Here is a 14,867-nt window from a genome sequence, read left to right as displayed (position 1 = left end):
TCCAGCTTCTCCTTCTATGTACTTAATGTTATAAAACTCAACTTTCTCATGAGGTAGGCAGTTCTACATTCTAATTTCTCAATTAGTAAGTAAAGGTTTTTGAATTCTTTATTCCATGTTTCAGTAAAGTACTGATTTTGTAAATTCCAACAATTGGTAACCTCTTCTGTCATTCTACCTTATCAGAACTCCTAAATTCTAAAGGCCTCTCTTTTAGAGTGAAAGGAGATTTAGCCTGCTCAGTTGTTCTGAATCATTATAACCTCTGAGTTCTGATATCATAGGGACAGGATTGGGAGAATTAGCCCTTCTCGCCTATTCCACCATTCAAAGATATCATGGCTGTTCTGTGACCCAATTCTATATACCTGTCTTTGCATGGTCTCCCTTAACACTTCTAAATAACAAAAATCTGTATCAGTCTCAAATTAACAGAAAAGGTTGAAGTATGATTTGATTGAGATTTACAAAATTGTGAGGGGCTGAGATAGAGTGGGTGGAAAAGGACTGTTTGTCTTAGATAAGTCAGTGACTAGGGGCATAGATTTAATGTTACTGGGAATGTCATATATGTCTCTTGCCTTTAAGAGAGTTCACCTTTTGGACTCCATGTGCTGCATGTATACAATGTTGTGACTCTGCCGGTCAGTGAGTCTGCTATGGGTATTTGGGCTGCATTCACAGAAATCAATTGGTTTTCTGGAAAGTCTGGTTTATAAATGACAGTGTGCTTTATTGTTTTAAATGGAGTTAATTAATCGCTGACAAATGAATATTAGAGACCACTATCACCATCCTCGCCCACTACTATGCTTTTAATGTAATAAAATAACGTGCTTCACGTGTTTTACAGGAGCATTGTTTTTATTCAGGAATTTATTCAGGTATTAGGACAGGTGACCAATAGTATTGTCAAAAAAATAGGTTAAGGAGAGTTTTAAAAAGAGATGAGGCCGTGTGGTGTGAGGAGGGAATTCAACTGACTAGGTTTTGTTCTTGAAAGACAAATAGAAATGTGAAATGTTTTAGGAAAGGGTGTAAACACAACCTCAAGGTGCTAAGGAGCAAAAGCACAGTTGTTTAGTTTTAAGAATTCAACTGGTATGTTCTAGTTTATAATAAGTCTTTCACAATTCATATTAATTACAGCTATGATTTGAAAGTAGAAATATAGGCAACTTTACAATAACTGTAGGGTATCTGATATAAAATGTTTTGGTCTTTAATTCTTAGTAATCGTGCTTAATTAGCAGTAGTAATGCATCTGGTTCAATCAGTCCAAGTCAACAGAGCATAAAAAGAGGCCTTTCAACTGATGCAACTAATGCTCGTGCTTTGTCTGGCAATGCGGTCAGTTTCATTCACTCACTAAATCCTCATGATGCTCCAAGTCGATTCCCATCAAGTGTCCATGTCTTCATCTTGATGGAGATCAATAACACTTTAATTTTTTAAAACAATATGAAGCATGTGTTTACTGAAAGAATGAAGCTACAAGATTCTGGAGAATACCAGTTGTCAAAATCAAAGAGCATGAATAAGTACACTCTATTTTAATGTAGTCACTTACAATAAAGGCATTAAAAAATAAAATGAATAGTAATTAATTCTCTAGATCAGACTTTTTCACTCCACTCTTCTCCTATATCCATTTGCCTTTCAGCCCAAAAACTCAAATCAGACACCTGTCAAAGATTGGAAGAATTAGCCTCTTGAAGATTCAAATACAGACTGAGATTTCCCAGGCCTTTTGTTTATTTTCAGCAAAGTTGTCCCTTCAAGTCTCCTCCAAGCATCCTATGAATGTAGAGCCCATTTTCAAAACCGATACCATATATACTCATGTATAGGTTGAGTTTTGAAGACCATTTTTTAAGCTGAAGTTAGAGGGTTGACTTATACACGAGGTATTGCTTTCAAGGGGATGAAATCCATGCTTAGCATGGGTCAAAAAATGGGCAAGTAAGGGCCCGATCTCTATATAAAATCATAAACAATAAAGGGAAAAGGAATTATGGCCATTATTGAATTGGGGGAGCTTTGCAATAAGTTCAGAGCACAACTGTATGCAACACCTACTTCTAAGAAACTGAGGCAATAGTGGGAAGTCAAGGTCGAGGGCCGCCATAAGATACTGTAGATATTTACATATGCAGGTCGAATATATGTATGTAAATATTACATCATTTTATACGTGTGTATACATATAGTTATCAACATTCAATTTAATAATTTGAAAATTGTGTTGCACAAACATATACTGGTGTGTGTAACGTGATGACACAGGTATTGCATTTGAATCAAAAAAGTGCAAATCATGCCCTTTAAGGCTGCCTATATGGTCAGCAAGAGAACCTTGAAAAACTTGGGTCGACTTATACACAAGGTATTTGAAAAATACCAGATTCTTTGGCCAGAAATAAGGGGTCGACTTATCCATGATTGATCTATACACAAGTATATACAGTATCTCTAGCGTATTGATCATAGCCAGCTAGGGGAAAATTATTTTGGTCTTAATAATGCTTAATTCTGAAGTCTTGTATCTAAAATCTTCTCTGTTTGGCTATAGCAGAAGTTCAATTTACTGTTCGGAGTCCTTCAGTTAGCAAGAGTTTTCACCCTTTTAGCTTGCACACAATTTCAGTTTGACTGTTTGAGAATGATTTTCCTTCTTCAGTAGCCAGCTGGGTTTAAACCTAAAGCCCAAAACAAACAGAGGATATGCTTGAACTTAGAACTACATCTAAAATTTATTTACCTTATAATTAACTTTGTGACTATAATTTTCTTAGTTTTTGTCAGTGAGGCAACTTGATCACATGATCATTTACTGGAGCTAGGTCCTTTAGCAGAAATAGTCCTTCAGACAAACCTGTTTTTAAAGGGACCTACATTCTAAGAAAAAGTATTGAGATTTCACAATGTACACAAATCATCACACTAGCCAATTTCCCTTTGAAATCAGTGACCACTTTCACAATGCTTGTACATAAAACAAATCTTATTCACTTCACCCACACCTCCCCCTAACCCACATTCATATTTCTTCCCCAAAGCTTTAGATGTCAGTCCCTAATGTTTGTACCATTAGCTGAGGGGTACTGTTTTCCATTGTTTATCCAATCTTTACCTGTCATAACCTTGTATACTCTTCTGGATTTCTCCTCAATCGCCTTTATTCTAAGGAGAAAATCCTCAGCTTCCCTAACTTTATATCTAAATTCCATCACCCAGTTTGGTAAATCAAATCTGCGCATGCTCAAGACGTTCATATGGGGCTGTACAGTGGCTCAGTAGTTCGTGCTGTCGCCACACAGCACCAAAGACCTGGGTTAGATTCCAGCCTTGGGCTCTGTGTAAAGTTTGCATGTTCTCCCTGTATCTCTGTGGGTTTCCGCTGGGTGATCCGGTTTCCTCCCACTCTCCAAAGATGTGCGGATTAGGTGGGTTAGCCATGGTAAATGTGGGGTTACTGGGAGAGGGTCTGTGCCTGGATGGGATTCCCTTTGAAAGGTTGGTGCAGACTCGATGAACTGAATGGCCTCTTCCTGCGCTGTAGGGATTGTATTATTCATATCATTCCTAGGATCTGGTGTTTGGAACTGGAGCAAAGTTGGTGCATTTTTGAAATGAATATTATAACTGACTCCTTCTACGTGATTTCATAGTTACGTATAATTATTTCATTCAATTCAGTTTAAAGTGAAAGGCATTTAAATACGCAAGCTTTATTTCACAAAATAAATGCAATTATTTTGCCAAACTACAATTTTGTTTTCCCTTAAAAAAAGAAATAAAGCAGTATATACTTTTATTTCCTGGTCTTTTAACTAAAGAACGTGCAGAAATTCTGCTTTGGTTCATTTGATACTCTGCTATTGGTCTTGGTAATATGATGCCTCACAGAAGCACACCAAACCCACAAGCACTAAGTGAGATGATTTTCAGGTGTGCACCTCCAATGTTGATCCTTTTGACTGAGCAAGTTGGAATGTAGCTGGAGGGCTCAAGTGATAACAAGTCCAAACTCTTCTCTTTGTGATTTGCATGCCATCACCAGTGAGATTCTGTGTAGTGAAACATGCAAAACTAGTCTGGCAGCCTGAAATCTTCCCCCACTGTGAAGATAGGATCTGTTAGAGATCGTGTGAGGTTACATGAGTTTGAATGAGAAGTCTTTCAGGTCTCTACTGCATTTGGAATATGAACCGAATGGAATGCCTTCTGTACAGCTGCAGGTAGAATATCACTAAACAAAGCACAAATAAAAGCTCTTTGTTTACAAGAGGCCATAATGAAACTTACATTTTAAAATTAAAGTAAAATGTAAACATATTTGGAATATATTCTGGCATTTATCCTGTTAAATTTCCAATTTTTCTTAGTAATGAGTGGATACCATCTTATTTATACTCTTAACTACCGTTGGGCAATTAGCGATAGTTTTATCCCCTTGAACTTTTGGAATGAGTTACACAGACTTATGGATATCTTGGAAATATAGTTTTGGGAACAAGGTAACTGAAGAACTGCTTGCATACTTAATACTAAGAGAAAGCTAGCCTATTGGAAACCATTGTTAATTGTCATAAAAACCTATCTGGTTTACTAATGTCATTTTGGGAAGGAAATCTGCCATTAGTACATACCTACTTTGGCCTATGTGTGTCTCCTGATCCACAGTAATGTAGTTGGTCCTTTAGAAATTTTTTTTAGAATTAGGTTTATTGTCATGTGTACTCAAGTTACAAAAGGACAGGAGTACAGTGAAAAGTTACAATGTCTCCAACAAATGGCACCATCTCAAGTATGAAGTACCTAGTTACAAATTTTAGGTGCAAGAAAAATAGGAAAAAAAGGAAAAAGTTACACTGCAATACAGATATCGTGTAAGTATAAGTTAGGAAAAGAAGAAATAAAGCTAAAAAGGTAATCGTTCTGGGTCTGCTGGCCGTCCCCGCTCCTGGCCCGCTGGTTGCTCCCCTGCTCTGGGCCGACTGGCTGCCCCTGCTCTGGGTCGACTGGCTGCCCCCTGCTCTGGGCCGACTGGCTGCCCCCTGCTCTGGGCCGACTGGCTGCCCCCGCTCTGGGCCGACTGGCTGCCCCTGCTCTGAGCTGACTGGCTGCCCCCGCTCTGGGCCGGCTGGCTGGCCCCGCTCTGGGCCGACTGGCTGCCCCTGCTCTGGGCCGACTGGCTGCCCCTGCTCTCTGGGCCGACTGGCTGCCCCCTGCTCCGGGCCGACTGGCTGCCCCCTGCTCCGGGCCGACTGGCTGCCCCCTGCTCCGGGCCGACTGGCTGCCCCCTGCTCCGGGCCGACTGGCTGCCCCCTGCTCCGGGCCGACTGGCTGCCCCCTGCTCCGGGCCGACTGGCTGCCCCCGCTCTGGGCAAGCTGGCTGCCCCCGCTCTGGGCCGGCTGGCTGCCCCCGCTCTGGGCCGGCTGGCTGCCCCCGCTCTGGGCCGGCTGGCTGCCCCTGCTCTCTGGGCCGAATGGCTGCCCCCCCGCTCCGAGCTGACTGGCTGCCCCTGCTCTGGGCTGCTGGCCACTGGCCGGTCCCGTCGTCCCCACTTCACTCTGGGCTGAGGAAAAAGATAGAAGAGAGAGAAAGGGAAAAGAGAGATATAAAAGGAAAAGGAATACCTGGAACGGATGAGCTCTGATCGGAGCATACTACTCCGCCACCATCTTGTTTATATTCTGAACTACCTTTGGGCAGTTAGTGATGGACAATAAATCCTGGTCTAGCCAATGATGCTACATCTCACAAACTAATTCAAAGTTACTCAAATCATCTTTAGTTTTGTATGGAGTCAACAGGAAAGATGAAAATGTTGTACGATGGATCCTCACCATAGCCACCTTGGTAAAAGCTATATCAGTTAGATTTGCTGCACCATCCTTTTGGGTTAGGATGTAAAGGTCTAGTCTCATGAGAAAAGGCTATTATCTAAATAAAACGTACTTAGCAATTAACAGTTGATATGATGGACAAGGCTGTGAAGGAAACCTAAATAGTGACCTACTTATTTCCTTTGACATCCAGAACTGTTGTTCCTATCTAAGTCTGTATGACATCATCATATTAGGTGGTGCCTAATGTATTCATCAACATCAAGCCTTTCAGACCCTAATACCTTATACAACCAAAAGGAATCAAGTAGACAGAATGCCTCTTTTCCCTCTTCTATCCGTAACTTTAATCCCATGTTGTCAGTGGATGCATGAAGGCAGTGCTATAATAGTACAGTATACTTCGATTTTCTTTATTTAGCTACCTTAGACATTTGTACAGCTGTCATTTTTTCCTTGAAATCCTGAAGTACAAGTTGGCATGGTGCCCCTTCCTGTCCATGGAGAAATATTTATTCACAACCTTTTAGCTGCTGTAGAATATTGTGGCACATGTTCAGTATATTTTCTACAGAATAGCTTCGCTTAATTCCACACAGGTTGAAAAAATGCATAGAATATGCAGCATCTCATAGCATACATAATGTACAAATGCTTTTTGGCTGATAATTAATAACTAGAGCAGATTGCAGAACCAAAGAGATGGCATTGCATACAAATCATTTCAATTATACTAGAAATGTTTCACTCCTTTTTCTCTGTTGATAAATGCCGAATGGTTAGAGCAGTGCTCTTTCTCCATTTTATATGATCAGCCTATTCAATTTAATATTTCCGCATGTGCCACTCTTGTTCCTGACACTCCTAGTCTTGGGTGCCACACTTTGGATGACTTTTCTTTGGTTTGCTTAAGGATGAATGAATGTTTCTTCAACTCAGGCAGATCCATCTCCATTTCTTCCGAGTGGAATGGAATGAAGTAGATCTTTTTGGTAAAAATAAATGAATATAAACTACTATTCATTTATTTTTGGGCAGCTTCCTGTTATCATAAATATGTTGGTCTGGACAGCCATAAATTGCTTCTTCTTAAAAAGGCCCATTTTCTCCTGTAGATTGCTTAGCTGCCTGTGGTAGTTTAAACATTTGTCTTTGAATTTCTCTTGTCTGGCACCTCAAAATGTAATTCAGACTGCAGTTGTGAAGTTCAGCAGAGTTAAAACGGCATGGTAAAACAAATTTTACTGCAGGACAGTAGCTTCATTGAATTGTAACAGTTGACTTACTGACCTTTGAACTGAGTGTGAGGTGAACAATGTTACTCAGATTGCAGGGTCCAATAGCGGATGGACAGAATGAAAGAACTTGTTTCGAAGGTGCAGCGTTGAAATTAAACATATGTTCTAGCTGTACAAGCACAACTATTATTTACTCCTGTGATTTTTCCAGTAGTGATGTTGGCTGAGCTACAGACTGATTTTTGCCTTTTTTGACCACTGTATTTGGAGACTAATGTTTGGCAGGTAGAATATGAATTTAAAGGGATTTCAGTTGGAATTGCATGATGCAAGGAATTGAGCATATGGAACTGCAGAGTAAGTGTAGAAACAAACAGACGTTCGATAAGTAAGCTACAAATACACACACAATATTATATCACCTGTTTTTGGATTAGTGGTGCTGGAAGAGCACAGCATCCGAGGAGCAGCAAAATCGATGTTTCGGACAAAAGTCCTTCATCAGGAATATCACCTGTGGCAACAAGCCCATTTAGGAAATGGCAATTGCTTCACCAGTTTTTAGATAAGAACTTTGTAAATATATCTACCAGTGGAACAAGTATTCAGATGATGAAGTTTACCTTGCTTTGGTGATTATGTGTAACATATGTTTGCGAAATTGCAGAAACTAATTTTGTAGTTGTAATTATACTTTTGAGTGCAGGTTGTTTTACTTGTGTGTACTTTGGATAGCAGTTTATCTTCATTGTAGATGAATTGCACAGCTTTCTCTGCCAGCACCTTCAACTGGTGGAATGTGAATGTCTAGCTCACATTCCCAGTTATTAAATTAGTTTTTCTCTTTTATACCTGAAAAGAAATTACTAAATAAGTCAATTTATTTGTCAATGTTCTGTTTCTTTGTACAATGTCTGTTTATTTTTCCCTGTGCTGGAATCTATCCTCAGGTATTGAATGTGTCAGAGGCTTCAAAATAATTCTTCAAGAAGCTAAAGCATTTGGGGCTGAAAAGTTATGTCAAGCACTGGTTTTAGAAGAACAAAAACAACTCAGATATTTCAATAGAACACTTGTAAGTAAACTGACCTTCACTATAATTTAGAGCAAATGCTTTAAGACCGGTGAACCTGAAGTTTATCTGTGGCTTTAGAATTTTTCAGTAAGTGTACTGATTATATCTGATTAGTTTTTAATGGATCCCAACTGTGATTCATTTTGCAAATTGATTCAACATTTCCACTTTCTATTTGCTGTTGGAGTGTAAGTTTGTAGTTGAATGTTAAAAGTTATTTTCTAAGCAGAGCATTGAGAGGCTCACAAATGTCTCTTGAATCCTGCTATCAGATAAAGCATTGGAATTGCTCCCTAGCATTTGTTTCTGTTGATCCTATTTCTCATCGACATACTGATATACAGATCTGAAATGGCATTGTAACTTTTCATATGTATCACAGTTAGCTTTACTTCATCAGTCCCACTCTTGTTTCTTCCACTGTTGCTAAGTTATTATCCTACTTGTCCAACATCCAGTTCTGGATGAGCAGAAATTCATTTCAGTGAATGTTGGGGAAGATTAAAGCTATTTTTTTCAACCCTTTCTTGGCGCTTGCGCAGCTGAAGTCCTCATTAACGCATGGTTATTTCTAAATTCCGTTTTCCAGTGCATTCCTGGCTGGTCTGTTACATTCTACCCTCGAAACAAGAACATCCAAAATTCTGTTGCCTATGTCTTAACTTGCAGCAATCCCAATTCGCCATCAGCTATGTGTTTGCTGATTTACATTGGTTCCGGTTCAAGTAACATCTTGATTTTAACATTTTCATTCTTGTTTTCAAACTCGCTCCCCCCCTTGCCATTGCCCTTGCCCTTGTCTGTCCAGTCCTGTGGTCATTTGAGCTGTCTCTACCTCTAATTCTGATCCCTTGTGCATCTCCAAGTTTACTGTACCTCCACTGATGGCTATGCATTCAGTTGTCTGGGCCCCAACGTCTGGAATACACCTCTTTTACACCCCCATTGCTCCTTGACCCTGCTTCCTCCTTTACACACTCCTTAACCTAAACCAAAGTGGTAGGTTCTTTCTTCATCTGACCTAATATCTTTGTGCTTCATCATTGTCATACTTTTTTTAGATTAGATTACATTACAGTGTGGAAACAGGCCCTTCGGCCCAACAAGTCCACACCGACCCGCCGAAGCGAAATCCACCCATACCCCTATATTTACCCCTTACCTAACACCACGGGCAATTTAGCATGGCCAATTCACCTGACCCTGCACATCTTTTGGACTGTGGGAGGAAACCGGAGCACCCGGAGGAAACCCACGCAGACACGGAGAGAACGTGCAAACTCCACACAGTCAGTCGCCTGAGGCGGGAATTGAACCCGGGTCTCAGGCGCTGTGAGGCAGCAGTGCTAACCACTGTGCCACCGTGCCGCCCACGAGATTTTGATTTATAAAACTTCCGTGAAGCACCTTGGGATGTTTAATTACATTGAAAATACCATACAAGTATATTGTTATTTAATCCAATATCTGTATCACAAGTGGCCCAAGCATTACATTATTGGATTTGTAATTCAAAGTATTGGACTAATAACCTGGTGACGTGAGTTCAGATCCTATTATGGTAGATTCTGAAATTCAATTTCGTTAAATAAATAAATTTGTCATGAATAGCTAGGATCATCAGTAATGTCCATGAAGCTTTAATTTATCATTGGAAACCCAATTGGCTTGCCAAATTGCTTTCACTGGAAGGAAACCTGTCCTTAATTGGTCTGGCCTATAGATGAATCTATAAGAGCCATAAGAATTTTGTAACCACCGTCTGAAATAGCCAAACAAGCCATTCTGTTATATCAAAGCTGCTATATAAAATCATAATAAGATTAGAATAAAGATAACTACTCAACAGTGACCTAGGTGTTGAGTTTGAAAACCCCAATGGCAAGTCTATTTCAATTGATCCTGCAAAGTTGTCCTGACACACATCTTAGGACTGTGCCAAAATTACAAAAGTTGTCTTGTCGGCATACTTGAAGAAGCACACAAACCAACATCCCAGATTTTTCTGCCACCATCCCTGGAGAGGAGCACAGTGGTATACAAACAGGAGGGAGTACTCTTGGCTCTATTTCATTTGAAAATGTTCACCTTCAGCTTCTTCATCCACTGTAAGAAGTGGTGATGTTTGCTGATAATTGCTAATTAAGTAGAATCACAGAAGTCCTTTATGCCTGTTCCACCATTCCATATGATCATAGGTTCATCATTCAACTCAGTACACTATTCTGGCTTTTTCCCTATATCCGTTGATCCCTTTAATCTGAAGAACTATCTCTAAATCTTTCTTGAAAGTCTCCAATGTTTTGATCTCAACAGTTTTGTATGGCAGAGAATATCACAGGCTCACCACTCTCTGGGTGAACACTGTCCTCCTCATCTCTGTCCTATAAGACCTACCACATATCCTTAGGCTGTGACCCATGGTTCTGGATTCCCTGGTCATTGAGCATCCTTCTTGCGTCCACCCAGTCTAATCCAGTTAGAATTTTATAGGTTTCTGGGTGATTCCACTTCCTTCGTCTAAACTCAAATGAATATTGTCCTAACTGATCCAATCCCTCATCATACATCAGTCAGTCTGGTAAACCTTGTTTGCACTCCATCAATAGCCAGAACGTCCTTCCGCAGATAACGAGATCAAACTTGCAGGCAACGTACAAAACAGATAGTAAAAGCTTCTATAAGAATGTGAAGAGAAAAAGATTCGTAAAGATAGGTCCCCAACGCACAGAAACAAGAGAATTTATAATGGGAAATAAGGAGATGGCAGATAAATACTCTAGTACTTTGTCACAAAGAAAGACACAAATAGCATGCCAAAAATATGATGGAAGACAGGGGCTAATGAGAATGAGGAATTGAAATAAATTAAGATTAATAAAGAATTGGGGAAGCTAATGGGATTAAAGGCAAATAAATCCCCTTAGCTTAATAAGCTTCAACCCAGATACTTGAGGAAGTGGACCTAGAAATAGCTGATGTATTAGTGGTCAGCTTCTAAAGACTCTGGAGCAATTCCTATGGATTAGACAGTAGCTAATGTAACCCCACTATTAAAGGAGAGAGACAGAGAGAAAACAAAGAATTATAGACCGGTTACATCTGTAGTGAGAAAAATATTAAAATCCATTATAAAAGATGTAATAGCAGACCACTTCGAAGATAATGACAACATTGGACATTGCTTTAGGAAAGGGAAATAGTCGTAAGTCTGCTGGAACATTTTGAGGATGCAACTAGTAGTGAGAGCTAATGGATATGATTTGCTTGGATTTTTAAAAGGCTTTTAGTAAGGTCCCACATAAGAAATTAGCATGCAAAGTTAAAGGGTGTTGGCATTTGAGATTGTGTACTGAAATGGATTGAGAACTGATTGGCAGGCAGGGAAAAAGAGCAGGAGTAAATAGGTCTTTTTCCAGAAGGTGGGAAGATAGTGGGATCCCACAGGGATCAATGCTTGGGTCCTAGCTATTGACAATTTATATATTTATTTAGACAAGGAAGCGTCATGTTACATTACCAAATTTGTAGATGGCACAAAGCTGGCTGGGAAGGTATGCTGTGAGGAGAATGAAGAGAAGCCTCAGTGTGATATGGACAAGTAAGTGGGCAAATAACAACTGATGCAGTATAAAGTGGATAAATATGAGGTTAACTATGTAGGGAGCAAAAACAGGCAGGCAGACTTTTGGCTGAATGGTGACAGAATGGGAAGGGGGTAGGTGCAATGAGACCTAGATGTCCTTGCACAGGACTCCAGGTACAACAGGGGGTGAAGAAGGCAAAAGTTGAAACTTTATTGCTGGAACAGCACAGCAGGTCAGGCAGCATCCAGGGAACAGGAGATTCGACGTTTCGGGCACAGGCCCTTCTTCAGGAATGAGCAGAGAGTGTTCAGCAGGAGAAGATAAAAGGTAGGGAGGAGGGACTTGGAGGAGGGGCGTTGGAAATGTGATAGGTGGAAAGAGGTCAAGGTGAGGGTGATAGGTCGGAGTAGGATGGAGGCGGAGAGGTCAAGAAGAAGACTGCAGGTCAGGAAGGCGGTGCCGGGCTGGAGGGATCCGGCTGAGACAAGGTGGGGGGAGGGGGGATGAAGAAACTGGTGAAGTCCAAGTTCATCCCCTGTGGTTGGAGGGTTCCCAGTCGGAAGATAAGACGCTCCTCCTCCGACCGTCGCGTTGTTGTGGTTTGGCGGTGGATGAGTCCAATGACCTGCATATCCCCGGTGGAGTGGGAGGGGGAGTTGAAATGCTGTGCTACAGGGTGGTTGGGTTGGTTCGTCCGGGTGGCCCAGAGGTGCTCTCTGAATCGCTCCGCAAGTAGGCGGCCTGTCTCCCCAATATAGAGGAGGCCACACCGGCTGCAGCGGATGCAGTAGATGATGTGGGTGGAGGTGCAGGTGAATCTGTGGCGGATATGGAAGTTTCCTTTGGGGCCTTGGAGAGAAGTGAGGGGGGAGGTGTGGGCGCAAGTGTTGCACCTCCTGCGGTTGCAAGGGAAGGTGCCGGGAGTGGAGGTTGGGTCGGTGGGGGGTGTGGATCTGACAAGGGAGTCGCGGAGGGAGTGGTCTCTACGGAAAGCTGATAGGGGAGGGGAGGGAAATATATCCTTGGTGCTGGGGTCTGTTTGGAGGTGGCGGAAGTGACGGCGGATGATGCGCTGTACATGGAGATTGGTGGGGTGGTAGGTGAGGACCAGTGGGGTTCTGTCCTGGTGGCGGTTGGAGGGGCGGGGCTCAAGGGCGGAGGAGCGGGAAGTGGAGGAGATGCGGTGGAGGGCACCGTCGACCACGTCGGGGGGGAAATTGCGGTCCTTGAAGAAGGAGGCCATCTGTGTTGTACGTATTTTGAACTGGTCCTCCTGGGAGCAGATGCGGCGGAGACGAAGGAATTGGGAGAATGGGATGGCGTTTTTACAGGGGGCAGGATGGGAGGAGGTGTAGTCCAGGTAGCTGTGGGAGTCGGTTGGTTTGTAGTAGATGTCCGTGTTGATTCGGTCGCCTGAGAGAGAAACAGAAAGGTCTAGGAAGGGGAGGGAGGAGTCCGAGACTGTCCAGGTGAATTTGAGGTCGGGGTGGAAGGTGTTAGTGTAGTGGATGAACTGTTCAACCTCCTCGTGGGAGCACAAGGTAGCGCCGATACAGTCATCAATGTAGCGAAGGAAAAGATGGGGGGTGGGGCCAGTGTAGTTGCGGAAGATGGATTGTTCCACATACCCTACGAAGAGGCAGGCATAGCTGGGGCCCATGCGGGTGCCCATGGCTACTCCTTTTGTTTGGAGAAAGTGGGAGGATTGGAAAGAAAAGTTGTTCAGGGTGAGGACCAGTTCGGTCAGTCGAAGGAGGGTGTCGGTGGAAGGGTACTGGGTGGTACGGCGGGAAAGGAAGAAGCGGAGTGCTTTGAGTCCTTCGTGATGGGGGATGGAGGTGTACAGGGACTGGATGTCCATGGTGAAGATGAGGCGTTGGGGACCGGGGAAGCGGAAATCCTGGAGGAGGTGGAGGGCGTGGGTGGTGTCACGAACGTAGGTGGGGAGTTCTTGGACTAATGGGGACAGGACCGTGTCGAGGTATGCCGAGATGAGTTCGGTTGGGCAGGAGCAGGCTGAGACGATGGGTCGTCCGGAGCAGTCAGGTTTGTGGATTTTGGGCAGGAGGTAGAAACGGGCGGTGCGGGGTTGTGGGACTATGAGGTTGGAGGCGGTGGATGGGAGGTCCCCTGAGGTGATGAGGTTATGGATGGTCTGGGAGATGATGGTTTGGTGGTGGGGGGTGGGGTCATGGTCAAGGGGACGGTAGGAGGAGGTATCTGCGAGCTGGCGTTTGGCCTCAGCGGTGTAAAGGTCAGTGCGCCAAACTACTACTGCGCCTCCCTTGTCTGCTGGTTTGATGGTGAGGTTGGGGTTGGAACGGAGGGAGTGGAGGGCTGCGCGTTCCGAGGGTGAGAGGTTGGAGTGGGTGGGAGGGGTGTGGGAGTTCAGGTAGCGGTTAATATCGCGGCGGCAGTTTGCTATGAAGAGGTCGAGGGCAGGTAGGAGGCCAGCACGGGGTGTCCAGGTGGACGGGGTGTGTTGGAGGTGGGAGAAGGGGTCGTCAGAGGGTGGGCGAGAGTCTTGATTGAAGAAGAAGGCACGGAGGCGAAGGCGGCGGAAGAATTGTTCGATGTCACTCCGTGTATTGAATTCATTGACCCGAGAACGTGTGGGAACGAAGGTGAGACCTCTGCTGAGGACTGATCTTTCATCCTCAGAGAGGGGCAAGTCTGGAGGGATGGTGAACACACGGCAGGGCGGGGAGCTAGGACCTGGTGTGGGACTGGAGCTGGATGTGGGGGCGGGGACAGAGGTCGGCGTGGGGGCGGAGTTGGACATGGTGATGGAGACCGGCGGGGGGCGGGGTTAGGCGCGGTGACGGAACTCCGTGAAGAAGGCAAAAGTCAACCTCCATTGGAAGAGGATTTGAGTACAGGTGCAAGGATGACTTGACCAATCTTGTCACTCGCTTCCAATGCTCTGCTTTTACATCTTTTATAATGGACTCTAGTATTTTTTTTCCACCTGTCACTTAGTTTAGCCTGTGGCAAAAATCTGCCGTGTTTAAATTATTTGTATTTAAGTTAGCCACTCTTCATGTAAAAATGACAAATTTCCATTGAACATTTCACCTGACCATGCTTAAAATCCATCACACAGTTTGCGCTTTT

At 43.2% G+C, this 14,867-nt stretch overlaps 1 protein-coding gene across 1 annotated transcript in view; it reads left to right on the top strand.

Annotated features, from left to right (window-relative positions):
• Positions 1-14,867, top strand: part of il17rd (interleukin 17 receptor D) — a 105,655-nt gene that overhangs the window by 55,998 nt on the left and 34,790 nt on the right. Inside the window, exon 4 of the mRNA XM_043708113.2 lies at positions 8,042-8,166. Within this exon, the coding sequence (XP_043564048.1) occupies positions 8,042-8,166 (125 nt within the window). The remainder of the gene's footprint in view (positions 1-8,041; positions 8,167-14,867) is intronic.

The sequence above is a fragment of the Chiloscyllium plagiosum genome, unplaced genomic scaffold (assembly GCF_037043375.1).
Source record: "Chiloscyllium plagiosum isolate Xiang-an unplaced genomic scaffold, Cpla_swu_hap1 HiC_scaffold_14, whole genome shotgun sequence".
NCBI lineage: Eukaryota > Metazoa > Chordata > Chondrichthyes > Orectolobiformes > Hemiscylliidae > Chiloscyllium > Chiloscyllium plagiosum.
Note: the sequence above shows the minus strand (reverse complement) of the source record. Positions and strands in the feature narration are given on the sequence as shown.